We start from the raw sequence: 27,280 nt of genomic DNA on the forward strand, positions 1-27,280 counted from the left end.
TAGATTCTGCTGTTACTAGTAGAGTTATTTGACAACAGCATTATTCGACAGAAAAGCAGCAATGTCGGGGTTCTCTTCTTTTAGCACCTCTAGCCAATAAACCACCTAAAACCTAAAAAAAAAGTGCTCTACTTTTCTTCGATTTTAACATCACGGTGATCATATTTTATATTTTGAACAACACTTACTCAATACACAATTGTTCTCAACATGCACTTGTTCATTGTGAGCCCCTAGGTCTTAGCTAAAGTGTCTTTTGCTGTACTTTAAAAAGTGTCCACACCGTGGAAACTGAACAACCCTGTGTCAGGAGAAAAGAGACCAGAGAGCAGCATATGCAGTGCCACAACAGTCTCAACAAAAACATTTGTAAAGTGAAAAAAGTGACATAATACAGGCACAATACTTTGCTTTCTTAATAATTAGGGAATAACATAATGTTCTTATAGTCTGCTACACAGCTGTTAACTTTGAAAGCACAGAGATCAGACAGCATATAAACTGAGTCATGTGTGTTGCCTTTGCAAACCCATGATTGTGAATGAGACAAAAGCAGAGAGGAAATGCCTCTGTGTGTGTGTGTGTGAGACCCTCGCCACTGTGGCAAACTGCCGTCACTCAGAGTGGACACAGACATACCTCCAGCAGGACCTCCAGCCTCTCGTTTTGGCTTTGAGATATTCAACAGCTGCTTGTTATTTTTAAAAAAACGTGGAAATCTAAATCTGAATCTGGTTTTTCCCTTTGTTCTCACTGGATTTTTACAGTCTTGTGCGGATTTATCATGGAGAATTAAGATGGTGAGGAAGAAAAAGCTGCTGGTGTTTGAGTAAGTAAAAAAAGTCTTATTTAAGTGTTTTTTTAAATTATAAATTCAGGTATAATTGCCATTTAATCATCTTTTCATGCTAGTGACAGCTTGTGAATGAGAAGCTGTTGGAGTTTTGGTTCAGTAAATAACACATGGCTTCCTCTTTCTGAGTTGCTTCGGCATCATACATTAATAATGAGGTGGATATAGTCATGGCTCTCCTGGTGAGATATAGATTTCATCCTATCTGAGTCTGAATTTGGATCCAAACTCTCCATGTCGCCATGGAAATTATCAACATTTTTTTATTCAGGTAATCTGAGGAATCCCGTAAAGCAATTTGAATGAAAGTAAATACAAATTTACAGGTGATACTTTTTTCTGTGGGAAATAACCTGAGCTCAAACTATTTTCTGTCAGCTTCCCCATTGTGTGATGGCTATTGTGGCAACACAGGTGAAACAAGAGCATGTGTGTGTATTGTCTGTGCGTGAGCTGGTGTGTATTGTATATGTGTGACCATTACATTGTACTATTCTATCTAGCATTCTCTTTCGAAAGGAATTTAGTTATGTTTTTGCCTTTATTAAGTTTTTACAAACAGCTATAATAATTCATTTTGTGTCACATAATGTAGGTGTGTTTGACGGGTGACTTGAAAATATCCTCTCTGTCTGTCTGCTTTTTTCCATAGAATTTGTGGAAGCATGATGTGGGATGGATAAACAACAACGAAGCTCTACTGTAAGTTGACTGACAGGCAACCTGTAATCTAATCAGGATTATTTTTTAATGTATTTGTAGCTATAGGTTTCCTCAATTTTCACATGTATAGAGGAATTTAAATGATGTAGCACATGCAGGGTTCAGAAATTAACTTAAATGTCTTTGTATGACATGTAACTGTGCGGCATTAAATCTGTGACAATAAATACACTGTTGCTCTCTGTTTAGATGGCCTCTAATGACCCTGACCTTTCTGACCCCTCTGGTGACCCTCAGCCTGGTGACCTCATTGAGATCTTCAGACCAGCCTATCAGCACTGGGCTCTCTACCTGGGAGATGGTTACATCATCAATTTAACTCCTGTTGGTCAGTAAAGGCATTAAAAGCCCCTTTGCAGCTGACATAATAAACCAGCAACCATGCAACACTAGATGTGGATGGTTTCAGTGTAAACACAGTTATGATTTGACTGATTTTGGTTGTTGGGTTTAGTTAAGTAGAAATTTGTCCCTGAAATTGCTTTTAGGGTTTATGTTTCAGTCATGTGAGATTATAAACAGATTCTTGAGCCTTCTTTCTGACTGGGTTTCCAAACATCATCTGCTTTTCTTTAGCCTCTTCTCTTCTTGTCCTGCTGTCTTCCAGATGAGAGCCAAGCAGCCGCCATGTCCAGTGTGAAGTCTGTCTTCAGCAGGAAGGCCGTAGTGCGCATGCAGCTGCTGAAGGAGGTGGTCGGAAGCGACTCGTACCGTGTCAACAACAAGTATGACGACAACCACACGCCCTTGCCCGTCTGTGAAATCATCCAGCGAGCGCAGGTCCTCATTGGCCAGGAGGTGTCTTACGACTTGCTGGGGAGCAACTGCGAGCACTTCGTGACCCTTCTGCGTTACGGGGAGGGGGTGTCCGAGCAGGTCTCTCACTGCTTGTTTTGCTTCTGTTTGATGTGTCATCAGGGCAAAATACAGCCTTTTCAACCACCAGACCACACTGACTGACGAATCCCTCACACCACTACTGCCATAGATACACAGAAAAGAAACACAGATAAAGTTTCCAGATTGAACTTTATGCACTAAAATTTTACAATTTCTTTTTTGTTGTTCTTGTACTTTACAAAGTAAAATGCAATAAATTGTAGTGCACCAATCCACTTAAATGGGAACCAGCCCACTATATTACTCTGCCATTATATCAGGTTATGTTTGTTAGATGTGGTTTCTTTGCCGTCAGGTCCTGATGCAGAATGCAGAGGGACAGTTCTCTGGTACCTTAGACAAATACAGCTGCTGTCTATACACTTAAACAGTTTAAGCACAGTTAGACTGGCTGTAGTCTGTGGCCATGAATAGGTAGCAGGCAGGTATAGATTGTATTATTATATATATTTCATAGCAAAGGTTTGAATTCCTTTAAAGTAAATTATGCTTTATTCATTAGTATTGTTCTGCTCTGGCTCTGCTGTTGCTGTATGGTAATCCGTGGTCCACATCGTGTCCTCCCCCCTTGTCTCCACAGGCTACACGGGCCATTGGGGCCATCAGTTTGGTGACGGCAGCAGCCAGTGCCTTCTCTGTCCTGGGACTGATCAACACAAGATCCAGAAACAGACCTTTCTGACAGCTGTGATCTTCACTGAAGAGTGTTGTCCTCCGACATTCATGCGGCTGTGATGAAATCAAATAAAGTGAAATAAAAAAACAAGTGTTTGTGTCACAAACATTTGTAATGTTACATGAAACATTTGGGAGCCACACATTGACAAGGAAGTGCTGGTCACTATGAGACCCAAGGAAGGATAATAGGTCAGAGTAATAGTAGTAACTGTTTTAAATGATCAATGATCAATGATCAGACACAGGGCTAAATTTTGATCAGTTTTTGGATGATATTATAATACATATTAATATAAACCTTGGAGTGTCTGATACAGCAGCCTGTACTGTTGGGGTAAAGGCATAACAACTGTTATCTATTGACTGCATTCTGTGGTACTGGCAGCAGGTGTCGCTAACGTTCCCTAATCAAACAAAACTAAAGAAGAAGAAAAGGACGTTCTGTTACGTACAACGTCTGCGACGGGACGGCCACACGTGTTGTTTTCATGGACAGATAAGTGCGTTAAGTACCCACAAAGTGTGACATTTTTGTGTTATAGTCCAGTGTAAAAACAACCCGACAAACATGGGGAAGAAGCTTAAAGTTGGAAAGACCAGAAAAGACAAATTCTACCATCTGGCTAAAGAAACAGGTAACACACCATTCCCAGAAATCACTAAAAATATTCGTGTTAGCATACTTGCTAGCTGCCTCGGAGACACTGAAAACGGATTTTTAGAGGACTGTAAACTGTTCAGTAACAGTATATTTTTCGTCTTTTTCAGGTTATCGCTCTCGTTCTTCTTTCAAACTCATTCAACTTAACCGTAAGTTCCAGTTTTTACAGAAAGCCAGAGCTCTGGTCGACTTGTGCGCTGCGCCTGGTGGATGGTAAGCATTCGGTCAAACCCTGGATTTCATTATTGTCAACCGTCAACATGCACGCAGCTCAGTTTATTTATTTTCGTTTGTTCATTTCTGTGAAACAAGCATTGTGAGCACCCACCCTCAGGGGGATTTAAGGCTGAAACTATAATTGGTATATCAGAATTGTAGCAGTAATATATCAGATGAGTTAAACACGGATGATTAAATGTGCTCTTGATCTTTTCTCCAGGTTGCAGGTGGCGTCCAAGTTTATGCCAATTTCAAGTCTCATTATTGGTGAGTGTTGTCTTGTCTTGATCAAAATGATCATCCAGTTATTAATTAAACCACAGCCAGAGCTTTATAATATGTTTTGCTTCCTCACAGGTGTTGATCTGGTCCCCATCAGACCCATACCCAATGTGATCACACTTCAAGAGGACATCACCACTGAGAAATGTAGACAGGTGAGGATGCTGCTAACAGTCATATAGCATCTCTGAAGAATATTCATATTTATGAAATGGCTGGTCAGCATACACTGTTTTACAGTGAGTGACTGTGTTGTCATTGTGACAGAGGAAGCAGCACACATCATCACAATAACAGATGTGTTTGTAAAGTAAATTGTGTTTACAACATGGTCGTCCCTTGTTTTAGGCTCTTCGGAAGGAGCTTCATACTTGGAAAGTGGATGTTGTGTTAAATGATGGAGCCCCGAATGTGGGAGCCAACTGGCAGCATGATGCATTTTCACAAGGTAAAGTAAAACAGATGTTTAACACAACCTGAAATGATTTATAGATTTAGCTGTAAACCAATCAAGTCTAAACCACATGTTTATTTATGTGTCTTTCTTTAAAGTATTTTAAATAAAGTTTATTTAAATAAGTTCATTTCTTACATGTTTTTGTCTTTGTGTCTGACTGTTTGAAATTTGAACCTAACCTACAAATTCTCCCTCCTCAGCTCATTTGACTCTCATGGCCCTGAAGCTGGCCTGTGAGTTTCTAAACAAAGGTGGCACTTTCGTCACCAAGGTTTTCCGCTCCAAAGACTACCAGCCGCTGTTCTGGATCTTCCAGCAGTTCTTCAAGAAGGTGCAGGCCACCAAACCGCAAGCATCTAGGAACGAGTCTGCTGAGATCTTTGTCATCTGTCAGGGTCAGTGCCGGCTGTAGAATATTTTTATTTTTAAGGGTTTATATGACTTCTTGACCATCTTTACAGACCACATAACTAAGTTATTGCTGTCATTGACAGGTTTTATTGCCCCAGACAAAATCGACAGTAAATTCTTTGACCCCAAGCATGCGTTTAAAGAGGTGGAGGTGCAAGCCAAAACTGTGAAGGACCTGATTTCTGACAAGAAGCCAAAGGTGTGTACTGAGGCGCGGGGTGCATTACAATACGTTCGCTAAGCTCATCTGACCCAGCATATTTTGTTCATCACTGACAAAGCAGCTCTTCTGTGTTCCAGGCAGAGGGATATACAGATGGTGATCTGACACTCTACCACAGTTTCACAGCAAGAGCTTTTCTGAAAGCAGACAACCCGGTTGATTTCCTGCAAAAAGCCAGCGAGGTGAGACCTCTCCACTGCTAATCTCCATTCTTTGTCCTACATCTCTTTGAGCACCTATAATGTAGAAAGTAACATTAAATCTCTACTGGTATGTTCGTAAAGACCCTTAAATTTTTACACAAACTTTGATTAACAGCAACAGCAGTTTATCGTGATACATGTGTCTTAAGAGAACAGACGGCAAAGCTCGAGCTGAGTAAAGTCTTGCTATTCTCACTCTGTCTTTTTCATTTAGATCACCTTCGATGATCCTGACCTGGAGTCTCATTCAGCCACCAGTAATGAAGTTAAGGAGTGTTGTCGTGACATTAAAGTTCTGGGCCGCAAAGAACTCCGGTAAGAGTGTGATCATTTTTATTGTTGTTGATACTAGTAAGTACAGTTTAGACACTTTCTATTGTATTATTTTTCTCTCTTCTATCCACATTCTCCAGCCTCCTGCTGAACTGGAGGTCTAGGATGAGGAGATACCTAGCGAAGAAACTGAAGGATGAGGCCAAGCAGCTTGACCAGGAGATCAGGTACATTCTCTCTTTTTTTATTTTTTTTAAACCGAATATGTTGTATTATTTGGATATTTTTGCTCACAACAGGTAAAATAAAAATCCAATCTCTATTGCAGTTTAAGTTCTGATGAAGAGAACATCATAGATGAAGAACCTGATGAGAAAAATGAGAAAGGGGAAGATGAGGAAGAAGAGGATGAGGAGGAAGAAATGGAGAAAAAACTGGCAGAACTGAAAGCTGAGGAAGTCGCTGAGCTCAAACGGTAAAATAAATAACCTTTTCTTTCTGCTTTGACACAATTATGATTTGTTTTCATCGTTACCTCTGAGTATGTGTAAAATATATATTTATTATTTAAAATCAGTTATTTTTTTTGACTGATTTGTCAACCGCCTGCCATTGATCCCCTTGAGTTTGTGTAATCATCCATCAGGAAGAAGAAGAAGCTGTTGAAGGAGCGCAGGAAGCAGAGAGAGAGGGTGGAGCTGAAGATGGACTTGCCAGGTGTCTCCATTGCCAACAATGAAGACTCATCCATGTTCTCTCTTAGCACAATCAAGAAGCAAAAGGTAAAATGAATGAACCTCAAAACAGTAAAGCTTCTTACAAAAAGAAGCTAATTTGATTTTTCTTTCGTCCCTCTGTCTATCAGGTGCTTGCTGATATATCTAAGGGAGACATGCAGGTGGCAGACAGTTTGGGAGATGGAGAAGATGACCTGCTCCTCTCTGAAGAAGAGGATGATGAAGCAGACAAAATGTCCCTGGCCTCTGATTTAGATGAAGAGGACTTGGAAGAGGTGGAGCAGAGGGAGAAAGAGCTGGAAAAGCAAACACCAAAGAAGAAGTAAGAAGCCATTTTAAACAAAACCAGGCATTTTTTTATTAGTCCAATGTCTGTGAAGCACAAAAAGTGATCCCCCACTATCACAGGAAATGGGTCAAGCTGCTTCTTTTTGTGTTTTCTAGAGTGAAATTTGCTGAGGAAGAGGATGTTGAAGGCCAGGACAGTGGTTTGCTGGTGGAACTTGAGGGAAAGGATCAGAAGCAAGAGCGAGAGACCAACCTGTGGTTCAGCAAGGTTTGTCTACACTCCCACAATGCAACAGTCTGTATACAAGCTCAGACGTTGTCTCTGTTGATGCCACGTTAACAGTTCCACAATATGGTTGGCAGATTGATCACCTGCAAATGTGTTGTTGTCTTTTTTGTCCTATAGGGCATCTTCTCTGAGATTGACATGGAAGAGGATGAAGAGAATGAGCTCAGACAAACTGAGTGGCTCCTGAACAAACAGAAAGGTAACAGTCTCACCTGATTGTCCTTCATCCATTCACATATTCAGACTGCTTTGACAGGACGTGATCTGTCTTAAATTGACCACTGACAGATAAATGACTGTTTTTTTAGGAAAAGGCCAAAAGAGAAAAGCAGAGGATGACGCAGAGGATGAACAAAAAGAGGAAGAAGCTGCTCCACCGGAGGATGAAAAAGCAGGACCTTCACAGCAAGCTGTGGAAGACGGTGACAGCGACTCAGATGACAGCAGTGATGATGAAACGTAATGCATCGTTTATTGTTGGTTCTAGTCAGGAAATTAACAAATTTTAAACCAGTACATGTTAATTAGGAGGCTTTACACTGGTTCTGTTAATTCATGCAGCTATCACTGAAAAACATCTGCAAAAGTCAGCAGCTGCTGCTGTGTACCAATTATATTATAGTTTATATACTTACAGTCACAACTAAATATACAGAAAAAACATTTTGGCTTCTTCCAGGACGATAAGCAGCATGAAGCAGACCAAGGGGACTGGTGGGATTTCCGGAAATGTAGATGACGGCAACTTCCAAGTTGTTCCTGTTGAAAGTATAAGTGAGTATGAGGAATGTGGTTTAAAAAAAAAAAAAACAAGGTAGCCATGTGGTGACCTTAGACCAGAGGTGGGCAATTTCTGTTTCACAGGGACAACTTCTACCACAAAGAAAGTAAAGGGCCACTAATTATTCTTTTCTTCCCACCATTGTTTTTTTCAATAAATGATATGGTCAGATGGGCAAGTACAACTTCAGACAATTCAACACATTCAACATATAACTTATTTTCACTGTGCCACTATTATTTATTTAGCAAACATGAAGCTAAAATATATAAAGTATCCCCTGTTATTCAGTAGCTTGACTGTAATTTACCCAGGTCTGTCTTAGATAGAATCCTTGTTGTGTTGGCTGGTTCCAAAAACTTCAACTTTCTCTTCTTCAGCCTGTAGTTGTGTGTAAATGTGAGTGTTTGTTTTCTTTAGGTAAGAAAGCTAGAATCCTGGATGCTGAAGGCCTGGCTTTGGGCTGCCAGATTGCTACCTCCAAGAAAAGAGCAAGGGACCTGGTGGACAACTCTTTCCACAGGTGTGTGTGTGTGCGCGCAATTGTTTATGTCCCCCAGGTGATGTATACATTTTGCGAAATACAGAAGTTGAGGAGTAGCTCTTTGTATGTATCTGTACAGAAGGTTAAGTGTCTTCTCCTTCAGGTTTGCCAACTCAGACGAGCCATGGGAGGTACCGGAATGGTTCCTGGATGACGAACGCAAACACCGGAAGAAGCCAGTGCCAGTCACCAAGGAGATGGTGGAGGAGTACAAACAGAAATGGAAAGAGATTAATGCACGACCCATCAAACGAGTTGCTGAGGCCAAGGCCAGAAAGAAGAAGAGGGTAAATGCCTGTATTTGACTTATCGGGAAACGGTTTAGTGTGTCTGTAAGTGTTGATTTTTATCTGTTTCTGTGTTGCTTTCCTAGATGCTAAAGAAAATGGAGCAGGCCAAGAAGAAAGCTGAGGCGGTTGTCAACACAGTGGACATCTCTGCCAAGGAGAAGATGGCTCAGCTGAAGAGGTGTGTTGTCTTCTGTGGGGCTCAAGCACTCCAAACAACGTGTTTTGCTTCACACAGGCTAAAGTTAGCTACAGTAAAATGTCAACTATATTTCTCCGTTTGTTTTCCCATACTCTCAGCATCTACAAGAAAGCAGGCGTCGGCAAGGAGAAGAAGGAAGTAACATACGTTGTGAGCAAAAAAGGAACAGGCAAGAAAGTGAGGCGGCCTAATGGCGTTAAAGGATTCTTCAAAGTGGTGGACAGTCGCATGAAGAAAGACATGCGGGGAATGCAGAGGAAAGAACAACGCGGCAAAGGAGGCAAAGGAAAAGGAAGACCATCTAAAGGTGGCAAAGGAGGGGTGAAGGGCGGCAAAGGGCGAAAATGAGAATAAATGTAACACCCTAATACTTTGACAGTCCTGCCTGGCGTTATGTTGCAGGGGAGCATTGATGGAGCTCAAAGAGCTGAGGTGATTTGGTGTCAGTTCCTACGTCATGGACATATAAGACACCTTGGCTGAAGTTCCTGGAGATCTCAGACATGTCCTGAGCGTTTTGTGATGCTGGTGTTATATGTACGTCTTTCTAAAGACGGAGGTTTGTTTCCTTTTGCTCCTGCAATGGAGTGTTTTCACTGTAAATCAAGTTTAATAATAAGTTCATTGAGTTTTGTATATATGAAAACACATCTTTACAATAAATGGTTTGTTTACAGTTGTTGAAGCATAATTTCATCATTCATTTATGATAAGTAAAGAGTCATACTGACTCACATGATGTTTTATTGATTATGTCAGGAAAAGAGCACTGAGTTTAGTTCTAGGAACTCCAGGCATGTCATCAATACTCAAACTGTAAACTTGGTCCTTTCAAAAGCAATAGACACTTAATCCAGCTACCTAAAGTATAAATGAGATTGCACAATGTCATTTATACTTTATAAAAATAAATGCAATAATAGTTTATAACTATTTGCCATATTATCTTTTTGACTAGTTCAGGGTGCATTTTTTTCAAGCTCGGACAGATCTTTTGTACAATTTTCCGTTTTTCATTGCATTTTGTGCATTTTTCTCAACATCTAATCAAATGTAAAATATTTTATTGTTCTGTCATGTGTGAAAACACATTTGTTAACACACATTCAACTCTGCACTGACTGTATATACAATTACTGTGCTAAACTCTTGACAAGTCCATTTTTGTCAAAGTAGCGCCAGAACTACACTTCCCTTGAGGCTTTGTGCTGCAAACACGTTGCGTCCATTGGCTGTGCTTGGCCGTAAAGCGGTTCTTGCTGTACCTGATTGTAATGCGCAACCATTGTTTGGTTTAAAATCTTAAATATTCAGTACTTATATCAACGCGTATTCAGGTATCTACATTTCAGTTGGAGAAGAGAATATATATTTTTTCAACTTTAGCTTTAGGTTGAGCGAGCTAGCTAGCTAACGCTGACAATCTGTACTTACTTTCACTCTACTACTTCAGCTAGCTAACAGACGATACTCTGGATGGGCTCTCCTCTGTCAGCCAGGATGATCCTTGCCGTCCTGGTGTGTAGCCTGTCACTGTCCGCCGTGGGTCAGCAGGAAGAGAACGAATGGCTTGACCCGTATGACATGCTGAACTACGATGCAAGCGCTAAAACGATGAGGAAGCCTACTGAGGTTTAGCACACTCTGTCTGATAGATACTATTTTTCTGTTATGACAGTTTGATAGTCAATATACGTGTGTTTGTGTTTGCCTTGCAGCCAGATACTAAAGTAGTGACCAAAAGAAGAGAGTACATCGAGGACTCCATACAGACTGAGCTGACGTCCTGTAACAAACAAGTGGTGAATCTACAACAACAGGTTGGTGGTCAGACTGGTCTGGAGCTCTCCTACAGAAATCAGTCTTATCAGTCATAGGGATACCAGCTTTGTTTAGATCTTTATTTATTTCAAGGGCTAAGCTGTTATCACATAATCAATCCTTTCTTTGATTTCAAAGATAATACTCATTTAGGTATGAAATTGTGTATTGTAAATCTGTAAAAGGATCCAAGCAGTTATGTTTAGGTGATGTATGTTGGCTGTGAGAGCTCAACTCATTCAAATTTAGGCTTAGGATAACATATAGTAGGCCACAGTGGGGCTGGGATTTGCAATTTTGCTACAGACCTTTATTATCATAAAAATAACATAAAATAAGTTCATATTAGCAAAAAAATGACCATTCAACACATGAACTTCTACTTTATCAGTGTCTCAGATGTGTAGAAGTGTTGCACTCATTCATTTTGAGGCATTTATTTTGAGATCTCTGCCCTGTTCATTGTCTTTCAGCAGGACTGTATAATGTAAGTCTTCAGTCAGACATTCGCATGTGTTTCTCTTTGTCTCCATTCAGGTTGAAGACCTGAAAAAAAACGGTCACAGTCGTCTCACAGCAGCCTATGTGCAATCCAGTGTTCAAGAGATTCCTTAGCAGACTTCTCAAGGAAGTACAAAGAGTTGGAATGGTGGGTGGTCATTTCACTTGTTTCACAACAAGCTCTGTGATTTGTACTGTCTGTCTGCCTGTATTTATAACTTTTTCTTTTTTGCCATTTGTGATAAACTCAACTGAACATATTTGTCCCTGTTTCCTCCCAGCCCAGTGACTCCACAGATGTTCTGTATGATGCCAAAATCAAGCTGTCCAGACAGGCCATGACGGAGATTCAGAAACTGCTTGAGGGTGAAGACAGATGGAGAACCGGAGCTCTGGATAATGCCATCAGTCAGATACTGGTGGACCTGAAACCGCATGACTACGAGGCATGGAAGTGGCATTTTGAGGACACATTTGGAGTGGAGCTTGATACATTATTAAAAGTAATTTAATTTGCAGTGTCAGTCCAGTTTTTGTTTGCATGTAATTAAGTAAGTGAGAGTAAAGCAAAAAGAGCATTGTTCAGTAGTAACCCCACTAATCTTTACCTGAAACAAAATTGTTAATGCTTTTAACAATGATGTGTCAGATCCAGCTAGCTTCTGCATGAGTTTTTAAGGCGTTTGCTCTACATTGTGTTGATGTTTTATTCTCTTAAAAGTCTGTTCTTTATTTTAGACAGGGATGTTTGTTTTGATCATAATGGCGATCGTCTGCACCCAGCTGTGGTCAACAGTCTCTTGGTTTGTGCAGTTTAAGAGACTGTTTGTCATCTGTTTTTTTGTCAGCATCATCTGGAACTGGTTCTATCTGTACAAGGTGAAAAAAGAGCTCCTTCAGTCTGTGCTTTGCTTTTAGTTTATAAATGTTTTTATTAGTTTTTAAATATGTTATTTTTTTGTTGTCATTCAGGTTGCTTTTGCTGAGCATCAGAATAATATGGTGAAGATGGACAGTGTCAATGACAAGTGCACTGGAGTGAAGAAAATAGAGTGGAGTGATAGTTTGAAAGGTAACATGCATGAACACACATGACGTATTTGTAGAGAGCAGAGTTGTCTTTTCTCTGTAACAACGAAGACTATTATAATACTGTATAAAGGATCTTCTCGCTTCTGTTTTGATCCCTTTTTAATTAATTACATTTTTCTCCATATATACATCTTTACGTTCATACATGTTCATACATCACTTCTTCAGTTAAACTATTTAAATGTTTTCTGTAAGCTGCTTTAAGAAGAGCTTGGTTTGTAACAGCCAACTGTGTCCCATTAACTTGGCGGTTGTGGCTCTGTTGTTCATGCTAACGTTTCACTCTTAATTATGTGTTTTTCCATGTTTCCCCTAAGAAAGCAGTTCCCCTTTTAATAGACAGTTTTGACTGCACTAACATTATCTAGCTGGTTACTGCTGCTAAGGATCTTCCATTGTCTTCCTGCAGAGTGGTTCAGAAGCACCTGGACTCTTCAAGATGACCCTTGTAAAAAATACTATGAGTCAATAGTGGTCAACCCCATTCTGCTGGTACCTCCAACCAAGGTAGGTCACTGAATTAGGTGCATTTCCCAGGTGTCTCACTTCATATGTCATCATTTATTCACTCCGGACTAGGTCTGCTTGAACTATAGTCTCTGAACATCCCTTTTTCTGTTCAGGCGATCTCGGTTACTATCACAACCTTCATCACTGAGCCACTGAAGCACTTCGGACAGGGGATCAGTGAGTTTCTTCGAGCACTCCTCAAGGATCTACCGATTACCCTGCAGATACCTGTCCTCATAACTATCGTCCTGTCCATTTTGGTAAAAATTCTAATTACTTAAATTATTATTGACACTTGTGAGTGACACATACATGTCTGTACCTGGACTCAGTGTGCCTTTGACTCTTCTCCAGGTGTTCATGTATGGAAGTGTGCAGGCAGTCTTCCAGCATGGCATCCTGGCACCTCTGCGTCGGCCTCGAAGGGATCCACCACCTCCTGAGCTGGAGCATCATCAGCCTCGTCATATGAGGATTGAGGACGCTGATCACTACACAGGAAGGGAAGCACCTGTACCTGCACCTGCACCACAACACGCCCCAATACACCGAGCAGATGATGCCAGATTAGACAGAAATCATGTTCACAGGAGGCGGCCCAGACAGGAGCCATCTGGGGTAATAGAGACACTAAGACCTGCTCATCAGCATAACATTCAGGATGAGATGGATGCTGAATTGCATGAGGAAAGTCCCGAGGCTGAACAAAACATCTCTGCAGAGTCAGGTTTAGAAAACCTGCAGGAGACAGAGGAGGAGACAGAGGAGGAGACAGAGGAGGAGCTGCAAGGAGCGAGTGTCGCTGCTGTCACAGCTCAATCAAAAACTAAACCCACTAAATTGGATTCATCTCAAGCAAAGAATAAACTGTTAAAAGGCAACAAGAAGCTTTCTCAAGATAACACGAGCAGAGATGCAGCACAGAGGTCCCAGCTGGAAGAAAGGCGACCACCCAACACCAATGATCAAGTGAGGTCTTTTAAAAATGCTAGTTCGAATAAGTAATACTTTATACTTACAATGCAGAGTTGGAAGGACCTAGTCACTGCTAAATGCTGCGGCTTGCTTGTGTTATGTCTGCAGTGGATGAGCTAATTACACCTTATAATTGCATTTAGTAATAAATATATACTCATGATTTTAGCCCTGAATCACTGCATTAGCATCCACATTGGTTGGGCCTGTGCAGTCTATAGAAGGATGTGGAGGACATGGTAGCTTTTTCATATGTGTCATGGAGAGATGCATGAATAGTGATGTTATACCTACAAGCAATTCAAATGTGGCTTGTGGTAGAGCAGTGTACATATTGTGATTAGAACCTTTTGAGTTTTTTTTCCTAAGTTTTTAATTAAGTCCTATTTACTCCTGTTCTACTGAGGTTAACTCTTTACTTTAACTTTAACTAACTAGCTAAATTACTTTGTTTTGATGCTGCAGCGTTGTGTGTGCACCAATGGGATGGTGAATATTCACATCCAGCATAAATTGGTAAATATGTGTTTAATAATTAGGTTTTATATTTTTGACATTTTCATTGTGCATTTTAGGTGTAGATGTTTGCTTTTCATAGCTTGTCTTGTGTGTCTGTGTGTGTCCTCACTGATGACCATTTTTGCATTTTGTAAGTCATCATTTTCTGTCCTCGTTTGCAGTTTTGTTGATACACTGATGTCTGCAGTCATGTGTTTTATATTTGAATATGTAATTATTGTATTTAACACATTTCTCTCTGCAGAACCGTGACTCCTCAGCTGAAGACAGGACCTCCTTTGCCTCACGGACAGACATCGAAACTGTCGGAGTTCCTGTTCAGGAAACTAATCCAGCATCGGCAGAGTAGATGCCTGAACGTCTGTCACAGCTGCAAAATCAGTGCCATCAGTTTTTTTGGTGCTTTTTTGTGGTGGGGTGTGATGTGAAGAAACATTTTGTACCTTTTGCCAAGCACTGTGGCTGGCTGTCTTTCTGTTCTTTCTGCAGTGGACTGAAGGTGGCTGTCCATTGTTTTCTCAGGATAATGTTCAAGTCAGACACACAACAGCATCAGATAGGGATCAGTGTCAAGGCAACGGGGAGATGTCAGAAACACGGTTGTTCAGTCTGGAGTCAGTGTGGTTTAGTGTTCTACTCAAGGACAGGAATCTCATGGAAATATAAGTTTGCCTGGTTTCATTGTAATCATAATGAAAGCTGATGATTTAATTTAAAATGTCCAATTTTAAATAATTTTCTATGAAGAAGGGCAAAAAGCTGCATAAGATTGGACTGCTGCATGGCTAGGAGCTGTGGAAATGGGAGAGCTTAAAGCTTATCTTCTGTGTGTGAGTTTGTTCAGCCATTGTAGCTTTTTCTGTTGCTTTATTATGCATGTGCATAGTTTTGTAGCTATTGCTATTGCTAATACTTATGAATTTATAAGAAAATCTTTACATAAAATCATTGCTATTAGTCTTAAATCATAGTATCTTACACAATTGTTGAATCATTAATTCAGAAATAAGCTGCTCAAAGCTGCGCTAAACACCCGTTGAAGAGAGAAAATACAATTTTATAATGTTCCTTTGTGGCTGTAATTCATGGATGATATCAGGACCTTTTATTTGTCAATGAAAAATAAAATTTGTTACATTTAAGTTGTTATTCTGTCCAACATGAAATTACCCAACTAAAAATTAACATCCACACTTTTATCTCCAGCTTATTGACAGTTAACTGTCAGGACCTTCATATGTGAATTAGATAGATAGGCCTAGACCTAATTAGAGTGATAGATTAGATTTAAAAGTAGTGTCTATAGTCTACAACCTAGGGTGATTATTTCATGTGTTGCACGTGCAAGTGTTGTCTCTAAATAGCATGAAGCTTTCATATCTTTCCTCAGGGGAAATTTTCTAACCGACACCTGCAGCGTTAAGCACAGAACAAGAGTCTGTGAGTCTGTCACCATCAGGAAGACTTGCATATTAAATGTCTTTGTAGAGCAGTTGCCTCTCTTCGTCTCTCCTGTTAGGACGAGTTGTGGCAAAATGTTTGTTTGACCTCCGCCCTCCCTCAACAAGTGTCTCATGTCTGATATGACTGATTACAAAAGGTTTTATTTACCCAGGACTCTTCAAAATAAGATGTTATAAGGTGCTCAGCAACTTTGCAGGTGGTATTATTAATAACAACAACACAAACCAGTTTGGAGACTTTTAACAGTGTGAAAATTGTTGATTGTGTTTATGATTTTCTTCTTGAAATTTTAATCTTCAGTGAACTTTTTATCAAAATTAAGTGTTGATGTTTCATTAACATGTGTTTTACTTAATCAGTATATTTCCTGGCTATAAGAAACAGCAGCCTTACATCCAGTTCTGCCTTTAAAAACAAAATATTTTCAATTTTGCAAAATTAACAATCAATTAAATGTTAAATAACAATGAAAACACATCAGCACATTAGTTTATATCATTGTTTGTTGGAGTTTATAAAATGAGGCGGTATGGGTTATTTTGATTCCCACGTGATACAACGGGAGGTCCTCGCGCCGCATATTGGGCACCTGTGCGGCGCCTGAAGTTCATTTCCTGATTGGCTGCCAGAAGGCTGCGTGGTCACACAGAGAAACTCAGCAGAAGAGAGTGCTTTCTGTCTGTGAACCCGGCTGTAGCCTCACACTCGATTAGTTTGGATAATCAATCATGGAATTATTGGTTCGATATCTGGACAGAAGCAATTCAATCAGGTAAGCGTGCGGTTTGCAAAAAACCTTTTTGCGTTTTGTTTGCGAAAATATGTTTCTGTATGTGATTAAAATAATTTGCAAAGCGCTGACACGCTGTCCCCAAAGCTTATTTTACACTTTGAAAAAAAAACAGATTAATCAATGACTTTTTATTGATTTTATAGTCGTAAAACTGTAAGAAAAAAGTGGGTAGGTAGGGTAGGTGGGTAGGTTTGTGCTGTGTGGTGTGTCTGTGGTTGGGGGGGAAAAAATAGTCAGAGAGCAGTCTGAGCTAACCTTGGACCCTGAATGCAGGCAGTGTACTCAGCACATGCAGTTCTTCCTGTGAGAGATGACCAACCTGCACTCAAACACTGCTGCTCCCTCTCTCACAGTTTTACTTCTGCATTTCCAGCCTGTCTCTGAACATCTCGCTGTGTCACCATGTTTTTCATGATTCTGATGTTCCAGCTCTGCTGTGAGCCAAGACGTCATCAAAGAGGAGAACCTGAGGGATGACCTGAGGTATTACTTCATGAGCCCGTGTGAGAAGTACAGGGCCCGACGACACATCCCCTGGAAGATGGGCGTCCAGATTCTGAAGATCATCATGATCACAACACAAGTAAGTGTAGATGAGGTGTAATGAGAAAAAATGGTGGACAGTCCAAGCGTTTCCACATGAACGAAGCTTTTCTGCTTTCTGTCTTTTCAAAAGGACGTTTTAAATTTAGCTTGTTTCTCGGCAGCTTGTCCTGTTTGGTCTCAACAACCAGTTGGTGGTTTCCTATAAGGAGGAGAACATCATGACCCTCAAGAGCCTTTTTCTGAAGGGCTACAGCGGGGTGGACGAGGATGACTACAGCATCGCTGTCTACACGCAGCAGGGCGTCTATGACAGTCTATTTTATGTCCTGGACCAGGCAAGTCCAGCCACCGCCTCAGAGTCCAGTCTTGGACATGAATCCTACCATTACTTTCCTACATGTCTTGCATGTAAACTGTGTGTTTTACCCTGGTTACAGTACAGCCACTTGGGCCAGCTGTCTGTGGGTCCCATCAGTTATGCTCAGGATGAAGATGGCACGCTGCTGCCCCTGGTCATCTGTAAGGAGCACTACAAGAGGGGCAGCAGGGAGCATTTAATAAATGAGGCCTTTGACATCGACGCCCAGCTGGAGACAGGTGAGAGGGGGCAGCTGCAGTACATATAATGTAAATACAGTTTGAAGTCACCAACAACATTATCTGGAACTCATATGCATAAGCGCAATACCAGGATCTGAAAGGCCTGAAAGGAAAGTCACCTATGTTTACACACTAAGTCAGCGGGCACACTGCGTACGGATCAGTTTGGCTGACGGATGAGTTTAAATTCACATGTCTGGATTGCACTCCTGATGGCAGAACACTCCCCCTGCCTGTTTTTGATGCTCATATCAGCTGTATCTGGGGCTATGTCCTTCCTGGTAGGACACTCGGTTCAGAAACAGGAAGGCCTGCACCTGGCCTGCAGAACTGACTGGTTTGTCTGCAGTCTTTTTGGAAGTGGTGGAGCCGTTAACATGTCAAGATCTTGTCATGGATCTCGTCAGTGGTCTCCTGTGTGGTGATGGTGACCGGCTTTCCATAATGTTGATTATCTTCCTGCTCTCTGCCTCATTTGAATGCAGCAGCCCAGATCAGGCTGACTTGCAGGTTTACTTTGAAAGGGAGTACAACAAACACGTTGAATGTGTGCTTTATCACACAAACAGTTAAACTGCACAAACCTCCAACAAGAGCTGTATAACTCGCCTCCTTCTACCTCAAACTCATCAGTCTACCAAACACAGAAGATGTAATATGAAAGGAATATCAGAGTGTGGTGGTGTAGCTGTGTACTGTAACTGTGTGTGTGTCTCTCTTTCCTCTCAGTTTGTATGTCACATGATCCAAACACTGCAAACCAATGGAAAACCCAAAATTCATCCTTTTTTGAGCTGGACTTTTACAGGTATGTCCAGTCCCGTTGGCACATTGCAGATATGTAATGTTTGATACTTCACATTAAAAGCATCAACTCTTTTTTTCAGGCTTGTCGACATCAAAATAACTTTCCAGCTAAGAGGGATCAACCTGCGGACTGTGCGCTCACGGGAGTTACCCGACTGCTACTCCTTCTTTGTCACAGTATGCGTTATAATGTGCATGTGTGGGAAAACAGACTGAAGTACAGACGCTGCCAAATGACACTCCGATGCTTTTCAATCTTGTCCTCAGGTAACATTTGACAACCAGTGTCACAGCGGGAAGGTGAAAATATTCCTGGACACAGATGCTCAGAGCAGCGCCTGCAGAGACTGGAAGGTATCTGGAACAGGTGAGATGGCATAAAGGCAGAGACTAACATACAATGTTTATAATATGTTTCTCCTTTTTATGTTTTGGCTTGTTCCTCAAATTTATCATGCTTTGTTTATAAAAAGAGCAGAGCGGGTTATTGGGGAAGTTTGCCCCCTCTGTGTTGTTGACTGTTGGTGAGGCGTTGTCTGTCAGACTTATCAATAACAGTAAACAGAGTGAGGGACTTGTGTTGTGAGATAAAACCTCTCATGGTTGCACAGCTCAGAAGAACACACACTATCTACTGGTGTTTGATGGCTTCGTCATCCTGGTTTGCATCACGTCGGCGGTGCTGTGCACCCGCTCCATCATCCTGGCTGTCAGGTTACTCCAGGTCAGCTGCTCAGTCTGCTCCGACTTCCTCACACATTTCACAAACAAACTTTATGTATTTAGACCGTACCAGTGACACTTGTATGTCATGAAGTAAAAGTGACTTTTTTTGTTATATTTTCAAGAGATTCTCCCGATTCTTAAATGAGAACTACAACCGAAAAGTGTGCGAGGACGATCAGAGTGAGTTCCTGAACGGCTGGTATGTGCTCGTCATCATCAGCGACCTCCTGGCCATCGTAGGAACCATACTGAAGATGGAAATACAAGCAAAGGTGAGACCAAGACGTTTCATAACAATGAGTTGTAAACTGTGTGACGTCACCTTTGAGTGTATTCCATGTTAGGTGTGTCGGGGTGTCTGGTAAACACCGGTTTGTAAATACTGATGGCTGACTGCAAGTCTTGAAACAATTCCCCCCGTTGTTAATTTCCCAAATGAGGTGAAAGAATTCAATTTAGATGAGAACATAGGGATCCAAAGTAAGAAGGAAGTGGCCTTTTGTTTACCTTAAACCTGCATTCCTTCTAATGGCCAGTAGGGGGTGACTCCCTGTTTGGTTGGCTGTTGAACATGTTTGGTTAACCATTAACAGGATGTTCCAGCATTACTGTACTTTACCCTATTAAAATAATTCATACAGATTGTGCTGGCTCATATATTGATGAGCCTGTTGTAAAATAATCTGGATTGTAGTGGTGTAGCAGGAGGCTGAATTAAAAAAACAAAAAAAAAACATACATAACTATTAACCATGAATTATTAAATATTTGTTCTCGGCTTCTTCTCTGTCTTCTCTAGAGTCTAACGAGTTATGATGTGTGCAGCATCTTTCTGGGGACGTCCACATTATTGGTGTGGGTTGGTGTGATCCGGTACCTGGGATACTTCCAGAAATACAATGTGAGTCACACTTTTTAACTGTGTTGTGTATAAATGGATCAATACTGCACCTACAGTCGACTTAATGGATCTGCTGTGATGATGACATGGTGTCATAACAGTGCAGAATGTAGCTAACAATATAAAGCACTCTTCATCAGAGGAATCACACTCCGGCCCCCATGATTCACCCTTCATGCTCATGTATCATCTTTATTCTTGTACAACAACTTGCAACAACTTTTGCCTCTCACATGTCCAGGTGCTGATTTTAACAATGAAGGCAGCCTTCCCAAAGGTCCTGCGCTTCTGCTGCTGCGCCGGCATGATCTACCTCGGGTATACCTTTTGTGGATGGATCGTGCTGGGGCCGTACCATGAGAAGGTAACTCCGGATCTCCCTTCACTGGTTAATCATGTGATGACTTTGGTGAAATTTAGAGGAACTTACATATGCAGAACTGCTGAGATGACAGATATGCGTTTAAATGGAGGAACTCCCAAATGAACTGACAGTGGGAGATAAGGAAATAAGTTTCTTTTATTCACATTTTATATATCTGCTTATGTAATCTGTGTGTTTGCACTATGATTCAGAAATGGATTATAATGATAGATGGATAGATCTATAAAGGTGAAGTATATTATGTTTTACATAATTATAATAATAATATACATAGAGGAATATACAAGGTTTATACAAAATACAGTGACCGTGTGGTCTGTGGTGCAACACAGATCTGCATCATATGAAACTTTTTTGTTGTTTCAGCATTATATGCCTAAAATTGATGAAACTCTGAAACAAAAAACTTTCAGCTTCCCCATTCAGAAGCAGTTCACTTGAATTTATGCTTGTAAGTATCTCTTATGACCACTAGGTGTCAGTGTGTGATTATCCCTTACCAGCCGCAGCGACTGTGAACGTGACACAGTTAACAATGACTTACTGCCCAAAAAATGAATTAGATTTATCATTTTAAGTTCATGTAAATTCTGGACTGTCTACATCTGGAAATATCCGTAATGTGAGAGTAAAAAAAAGACTTCACAAATGTTACAATTAGGCAACACATTGGACCACTTGTTAAAATGGGTCACCCTAAAGGCGGGAGATCCCTGGGGCTGCGTGTGTCATCGGGAAAAATCTGAGTGTGTTTAATGGTCCTTGCCTGTTAAGATAAATTATTTACGGAAGTCTGAGCAAAAGTGGGCGTCCAAACAAGGCAGCGCTCCTGCTCTGCAGAGACAGATGTGAGATAGTGTGAGCACAGCTGCCCGGTGTCTTGTTGTTGACATCCTTAAGCTGAAGAGGAGTATGTACTGTAAATAAATGGTGGGCGAATAGTAAGGTGTGCTCAGGTCAGTTTACTCAAATGTACATGACTTATTTGAGTTACGGCTGCTTAAATCAATACGTTTTCATTTTATACCGGAGGAAGTGAAAGTGATTTGAGCTGCTGCTGTTAAAGCGAAGCAGATTTCAGTTCCCGAAGTCAGCTGCAGCTAACCGAGACCTGGTCACTGTATTTACACTGCGGTTGCTGGGAGAGTCCCCTGTAGTTTGCCGTCTTGCAGCTCTTCCAGGATCCTCTGTGTATTTACTGAAGGAATAAACAGAGGATGTCCTATGACTTGCCTTTCCACACGTCTTCAAGCGCTGTGTCCTGGATCCATAGTGTCGCTGGGGGGATGTTGTTCTTAGATGCTATCTCATTCTGTTGGAACATTGGTTCTTTCATAAAGTTTGGTGTCTCACTCTCAGGCATCTGTTTCTCTTGTTTTCTTTTCTGTCCTTATCTTTGCTTTTTAAACAAATTTAAACAAATGCAATCTGCGAGTCCTAAAAGTACTTAATGTGAAATTAACACCACAAAGCACAGTGTAGCTGGTGCTGTTTTCTTGAACAGCAGCTTTGCAGGTTTTTACATTTGCAGCAATCTTAATTCAATAAAATGACTCTAGTCCTTTTTTTTCTGCAGAAACCTACTAAAAAAAGTGTCATTTCTTCTGCTTTCCTGTCACATTTATTGTTTCTCTCTCCAACTGTGTAGTTTGAGGGCCTGAGTCGTGTGGCAGAGTGTCTGTTCTCTCTGCTGAACGGAGACGACATGTTCACCACCTTCGCCCAGCTGAAGGACAAAAACATTTTGGTGTGGCTCTTCAGCCGGGCTTACCTCTACTCCTTCATCTCTCTGTTCATCTACATGGTGCTGTCGCTCTTCATCGCCCTCATTACTGATGCCTATGAGACCATCAAGGTAAGCATGTATAATTTCAAGGAAGTCCCCGATAAACATGTCATTATTTTCATTCAATGATCCCGTGTAGTCTATGTTTTAGCTGAGTGACCCTGTAAGCATTTGATTACCTCTTAAAAGTTCAGATTGATATTTTGTAGCACACACAGTAGGACATTTGGCTGTGAAAGCATCATGGCAGAAGTGAAAGAATTAGGTTTAGACTTGAGAAACGGGCCTACACAGCAGGAGAAGGATGTACAAGTTTTTCAATGGGCTTCCAAGTTTCAAAAACTGGTGTGAGAGGTGTTATCAATAAGTCAAACAATGCAGAAAAAGACTGGGAGAGGTAGGAAGCAACATTTGAAAGGATCTCAAAAGACTCTGGAGAATGATTTAACTACGGTAAGTCTGGAATTGATGTGTCATAGAAGACAGTCACTAGAGTCCCTCACATGGAGGAGTGTGAGGGTGGAGACCAAGAAAAGTAGAGTTGTTTGTTCTTTAGTGATGTTGCCTACCTGTGGAGGACGTGGTTCAGTGGTGGCAGTATAATGCTGTGGGGGGTGCTTCATTGTGTCTGGAACTGGGAAACTCATCAGGGTGGAAGAAATCATGAAAAAGGAAGACTGTCTGAAAATCTAAAAGAAATGTAAACAATAACGGAGACCTAAACGGTGAGATTTTTAATGACAAACAAATAAAAATTTTTTTTTGCTATCAGAAATACCAGAAGAATGGATTCCCACTGACAGACCTGCATAAGTTCATCGGGGAGCAGAAAGATTTTCCTGTTCTGGAGGAGAGCAGTCAGGCAGATGTTTATGTCAGATCCTCTACGCTCTGCTGTTGCCAACGGTGAGACTGTACACATCCCATTATTTGCTTTCAATATTTATTTAATATTACACCCTGCTGCACATCTACACCTGGGAGTTACTCAAATGTAACCTGAGAGATGTTTTGTTTTCAGTACCAACTTTTCTGTTTATATGAATTGGGGGTTTATTTACAGACTGACGGCTTCCTGTCAAAATTTGATGGCTGCATCCTCTTGTGTCTGGTGATTTAAAAAAACTGAACTGAATTCACCTTAAATTCTGTCTTTATTTGAGTTGTCATTCTGCTATCATAGCTTTTGTTGTATTTACACCATGACATAGACTTAAAGATCTCATTACAGGCAGACACTGTGATATGTGTCTGATTGATCACATCCCTATTCAGAAGAACACAAACACACCTGCCTGGATGTCTGATGAATATAGATTAGCAGGTGCGGTTGTCTTCTTTGTCTGTCCTTGTTGCTGTTAATCCTGGAACTACAGCATACATGCTCAGGAGGCATACTGTTGTTTGCCAGTTTGCCCACAGTTCATGGAGGTTGCATTAAATTAAAGACGCGCACAGTTGATTAGAACCGTACATTTTGACACACTCCCTGAAGATTGTCTTGTCTTCACGTTATTCTAAAGTAAATTGTACAGTTTTTTTTTTTTTAGAGTTTACCACCTCACACTGTTCACCTTCTCATCATGAAACACATGCTGACTGTGCAGCACTTTGACTTACTGTTGGATCAGCAAAACTGAGTATTAGAAAATATGACATCACTCCACATCCTCCTTTTCAAATCCATCAAACCTGTACATCACTAAACCATAGCACTGAGACAACAGGGCACGCGTATTTGCCCACACCTTGTTGGTACAGCAAGGGTATGGTACATCCCTGTGTCTTCTGCTCATTCCTTTTCTATGAGCCAATCTTCTCTATCATCAGTAGGCAGCAGACTGGAGCGGAGTTTCCTCCACGCTGTGGTTTGGCTCAGGCCTGCGTGGTCTCAGAGCAGTGAAATTAGTGGTGGGAGCTATGCAGACACACCCAGTGATGGGCTGATTACAGAGAAACTGAGGCTGTACACTGGGAAGAACCCCCCCCCCCTCCTTCTTCTTCTTCCCAGCAGTTTGCACCCCTCCTTTGCTATGTTGCCTTCCAAATAAACAGCTAGAACAGTTTAGCTTTAGTCTTTAATCAGGTGACATGTGATCATTTTTCTAGTGCGCCTAAACAATAACGTGTATTTCTATTGTGTTTATGTTCACCGTGTCTCTAGGTAGAGTGCAGAATTTCTACAACAAACTCTGTGAAGTATTAAAAAAACAACAGAGGGGGTACTTCAATGGACTGTGGCATTTGCGTCCTCAAAGATTCCTAAAATGTATGATTTGATTTAGTGTTCAGGAAAAAGGTTCAGTGCTAACAGATGGTTTAACTATCATCATCCTTCTGCCATGACTTGAATGTAAAAAGATGCTGTTTAGAGCTGTGCAGTGCTTCTGCCACCAAACTAGAGCTCCACATGGTTGTACACATTGTAAAAAATAATGTTGAGTCATTGGAAAAGAATTGAATTAATTAGCAGTGGGAAGGTTTCTTCGTGGAGTACAGTCTGTCTCTTCTTTCCATCATTCATACATTAACACTGTGACTCTGCTGTCTTTCCTGCATGTTGGACAGTTTTGTATCTCGGAGCCATCCCAGGTTTCCTGCTCTGGATATCTTAAGTGTTTAAGGATGTGTAGTTTCAGTTACAGAGCCATTATATAATGATGCAGAGTAACTAAATACTCATCCACTCCATGGAGATGGACATAAATCAGCAAGTGGCCTTTTAGAGTCGGCTAAATGTTGTCATTAGGACTTTTTCCAAATTGCACAGACTGTGTAATTGCAGTCATTTGCAGCCTCTGACCTGACTAGATTTAAGTTTTATGGGTGTTTTGGTCTCACTGTGCTTGAAAAAATTAGATCAGCAAACATGTTAATGTCTTACTGGATGAAATTTCATCCAGTAAGACATTATCTTATCTTATTTGGAAGGCAAGTTCAGAAGCGAGAGAGATAATGAGACCAACATGGCACCAATGTAGATGGAGGTGAATCGCACAGGTCTCATTATACTGTATGCATGTGTGGGAATGATATGCTGAACTCCTGTTCACCGCCACACAGGAGGTCACTGACAGGGTCCACGCAGGTCTGTGCAGGTCATCCAGGTGACCAAGGTGTCAGCCTGTAGATTCAGCACCTGATGAGGGATAATCCAGATTAATTTGTGGTCAAGGACTTTGTCCACCAGCATGTCTGGTTTCCACAAAAGACAAGTTGGGTCTATAGGCATGTTGATACTGTTTTGTGACTCTGGTGATGGACTACCTAGAGAAGGGTGACACCATTACACAGGCTGCATTGATCATTTCAGATGGTGGTTGGTAACTCACATAAGAGACTTCTAAGTGTTTGCCATCTAGAAATAAAAAAATAATAGATCTAGATGTTGTTTTAGCAGGACTATGTGTGTGAATATAGGATGTGGAAAATAGGCCACCACCTTTCATATATCTGCTGCAGGTCAAAACGATAATACACTTCATGATGATTTGAGCTAAACCAGTTTAACCAGAGTGGAGACTACTTCTGTCTATATGCATGCAGTGTTGTTAAAGTTTTGCTTTGTCTGTCTCTGAAGTACATTCACATCCTCAAAAGACAGTGTGTGTGTGTGTGTGTGTGGCGTAATAATTTAGGTGAAAGGTGAAAAGAGCCAAAGATAACAAAGTGGCGAGGACTTAAAGTCAGTCGTTTCAGAGTACTTGCTTTGTGGGTGCCTTCTGAGAATGGACACGCACAGTCACGTCCTCTGAAGACACATGTCTGTGCTGACTTCTAGGAAGTGATGATCAGTGTCAGGTATTCATTCAACAACAGCATCAAGGGGTTATGGAGAAGACTCTTACATAGATACCTTTAAAAAAGAATTTAGTGGGTTGTATTAATACTAATGTCATTTTATTTGTTGTAGTGTTCCAGTAAATGATGATGTCATACTGATCAGCTGATGGCGCTCCCACCGTTGGATGACACTGCTCAGAGACGAGGAGGCTGCTGGGAACAGGACCCTGCACGTCTGATCTAACACTTCCACAGCAGGATCCTGAAGAGTGCCTGCATTCTGTAAAGTGCAATATGAAATGCTGTTCCTGAAGCTGCAGTTGGAATTGGGACCATGGCAAGAGGGTTTCAGGCTTTAGTGGGCCTTTTTTTAAGGTCTTCAGGGCATTAACATGCCAAAGAGTTTTTCTGGATTTGAGTATTGCAGCAGAAACTGGTGCCATGCAACATGATGCAGTGCTAGATCTAATTTATTTGTCATGTGTTTGAATAAATATGGCAGTTAACATAATCTCTTCATTTCTTTTTATTTTCATGGTCAGTAGTTTACTGTTCAGCCACAACATTAAAGCGGGTCAAATGAATATGGATTACTCTGTGAAGAACAAGTCCATTACGCAGCAAGTGCGCAGTCAGACAGTGAAGTTGATGCTGTTGAAGTAGTTGAAGATTGATAGTATCAGTGGAAAAGGATAGAAGCGGGATGCATTATGGGAAGAAGCCACCCCAACATTGCTGCTTTGCCTTTTTTAGACAGTTGGTTTTAATGCCGAGGCTGCTGCATATCTGATATGATTACTTTAAATGGACTCATTCACAGCTGTGCTAAAGGTTGAGTAAGATGGGGAATACTCGACAACAACACCATAGCATGAGTCAACATTACTATTAAATCTGACAAGCTGAAACGTGCATTGTCACACAAACAGCTGGAAAAATTCTGATTCAAATGTTTCCAGGCTCCTTTCAGGTTAATCTGCCATGTTGTTGCTAAAGCTTCATCACTGCCTCATTTTCTAAAAATGTATCTACTTCATCTGATGACTAATTCAATGTCTAG

At 41.0% G+C, this 27,280-nt stretch overlaps 4 protein-coding genes across 5 annotated transcripts; all 4 read left to right on the forward strand.

The window, feature by feature from the left end:
• Positions 1-637: 637 nt before the first annotated feature.
• plaat1 (phospholipase A and acyltransferase 1) lies at positions 638-3,158 on the forward strand. Its single transcript, XM_028404404.1, has 5 exons — positions 638-829; positions 1,506-1,555; positions 1,766-1,904; positions 2,184-2,452; positions 3,057-3,158. The coding sequence occupies exons 2-5, from the start codon at positions 1,529-1,531 to the stop codon at positions 3,156-3,158; spliced, it is 537 nt and encodes a 178-aa protein (XP_028260205.1). The 5' UTR covers positions 638-829; positions 1,506-1,528.
• A 436-nt stretch (positions 3,159-3,594) lies between these two features.
• ftsj3 (FtsJ RNA 2'-O-methyltransferase 3) lies at positions 3,595-9,696 on the forward strand. The gene is made up of 21 exons (XM_028404679.1): positions 3,595-3,789; positions 3,923-4,028; positions 4,255-4,301; positions 4,392-4,471; positions 4,665-4,764; positions 4,974-5,168; positions 5,268-5,383; positions 5,485-5,589; positions 5,825-5,925; positions 6,024-6,110; positions 6,212-6,358; positions 6,530-6,665; positions 6,749-6,942; positions 7,065-7,176; positions 7,315-7,396; positions 7,506-7,656; positions 7,877-7,971; positions 8,399-8,501; positions 8,626-8,809; positions 8,896-8,990; positions 9,110-9,696. The coding sequence occupies exons 1-21, from the start codon at positions 3,723-3,725 to the stop codon at positions 9,357-9,359; spliced, it is 2,553 nt and encodes an 850-aa protein (XP_028260480.1). The 5' UTR covers positions 3,595-3,722; the 3' UTR covers positions 9,360-9,696.
• A 530-nt stretch (positions 9,697-10,226) lies between these two features.
• On the forward strand, positions 10,227-15,571 carry clcc1 (chloride channel CLIC-like 1). Of its 2 annotated transcripts, none has more exons than XM_028404681.1 (11): positions 10,227-10,348; positions 10,465-10,643; positions 10,730-10,831; positions 11,370-11,481; positions 11,615-11,836; positions 12,072-12,212; positions 12,306-12,405; positions 12,835-12,932; positions 13,049-13,195; positions 13,290-13,904; positions 14,674-15,571. In XM_028404681.1, exons 4-11 carry the CDS (start codon positions 11,416-11,418, stop codon positions 14,776-14,778), a joined length of 1,494 nt encoding a protein of 497 aa, XP_028260482.1. In that variant the 5' UTR covers positions 10,227-10,348; positions 10,465-10,643; positions 10,730-10,831; positions 11,370-11,415; the 3' UTR covers positions 14,779-15,571. The 2 variants fall into 2 exon arrangements, with proteins under 2 accessions (XP_028260482.1, XP_028260483.1); XM_028404682.1 differs by having other exon boundaries at positions 11,615-11,779.
• A 950-nt stretch (positions 15,572-16,521) lies between these two features.
• On the forward strand, positions 16,522-26,883 carry mcoln2 (mucolipin TRP cation channel 2). The gene is made up of 14 exons (XM_028404680.1): positions 16,522-16,665; positions 17,116-17,269; positions 17,394-17,567; positions 17,670-17,829; positions 18,562-18,640; positions 18,720-18,816; positions 18,907-19,006; positions 19,251-19,363; positions 19,488-19,637; positions 20,165-20,266; positions 20,508-20,630; positions 22,300-22,506; positions 23,210-23,343; positions 26,351-26,883. Exons 1-14 carry the CDS (start codon positions 16,622-16,624, stop codon positions 26,385-26,387), a joined length of 1,674 nt encoding a protein of 557 aa, XP_028260481.1. The 5' UTR covers positions 16,522-16,621; the 3' UTR covers positions 26,388-26,883.
• The last annotated feature ends 397 nt before the right edge of the window (positions 26,884-27,280 follow it).

This window comes from Parambassis ranga, chromosome 4 (genome assembly GCF_900634625.1).
Source record: "Parambassis ranga chromosome 4, fParRan2.1, whole genome shotgun sequence".
Lineage (NCBI taxonomy): Eukaryota > Metazoa > Chordata > Actinopteri > Ambassidae > Parambassis > Parambassis ranga.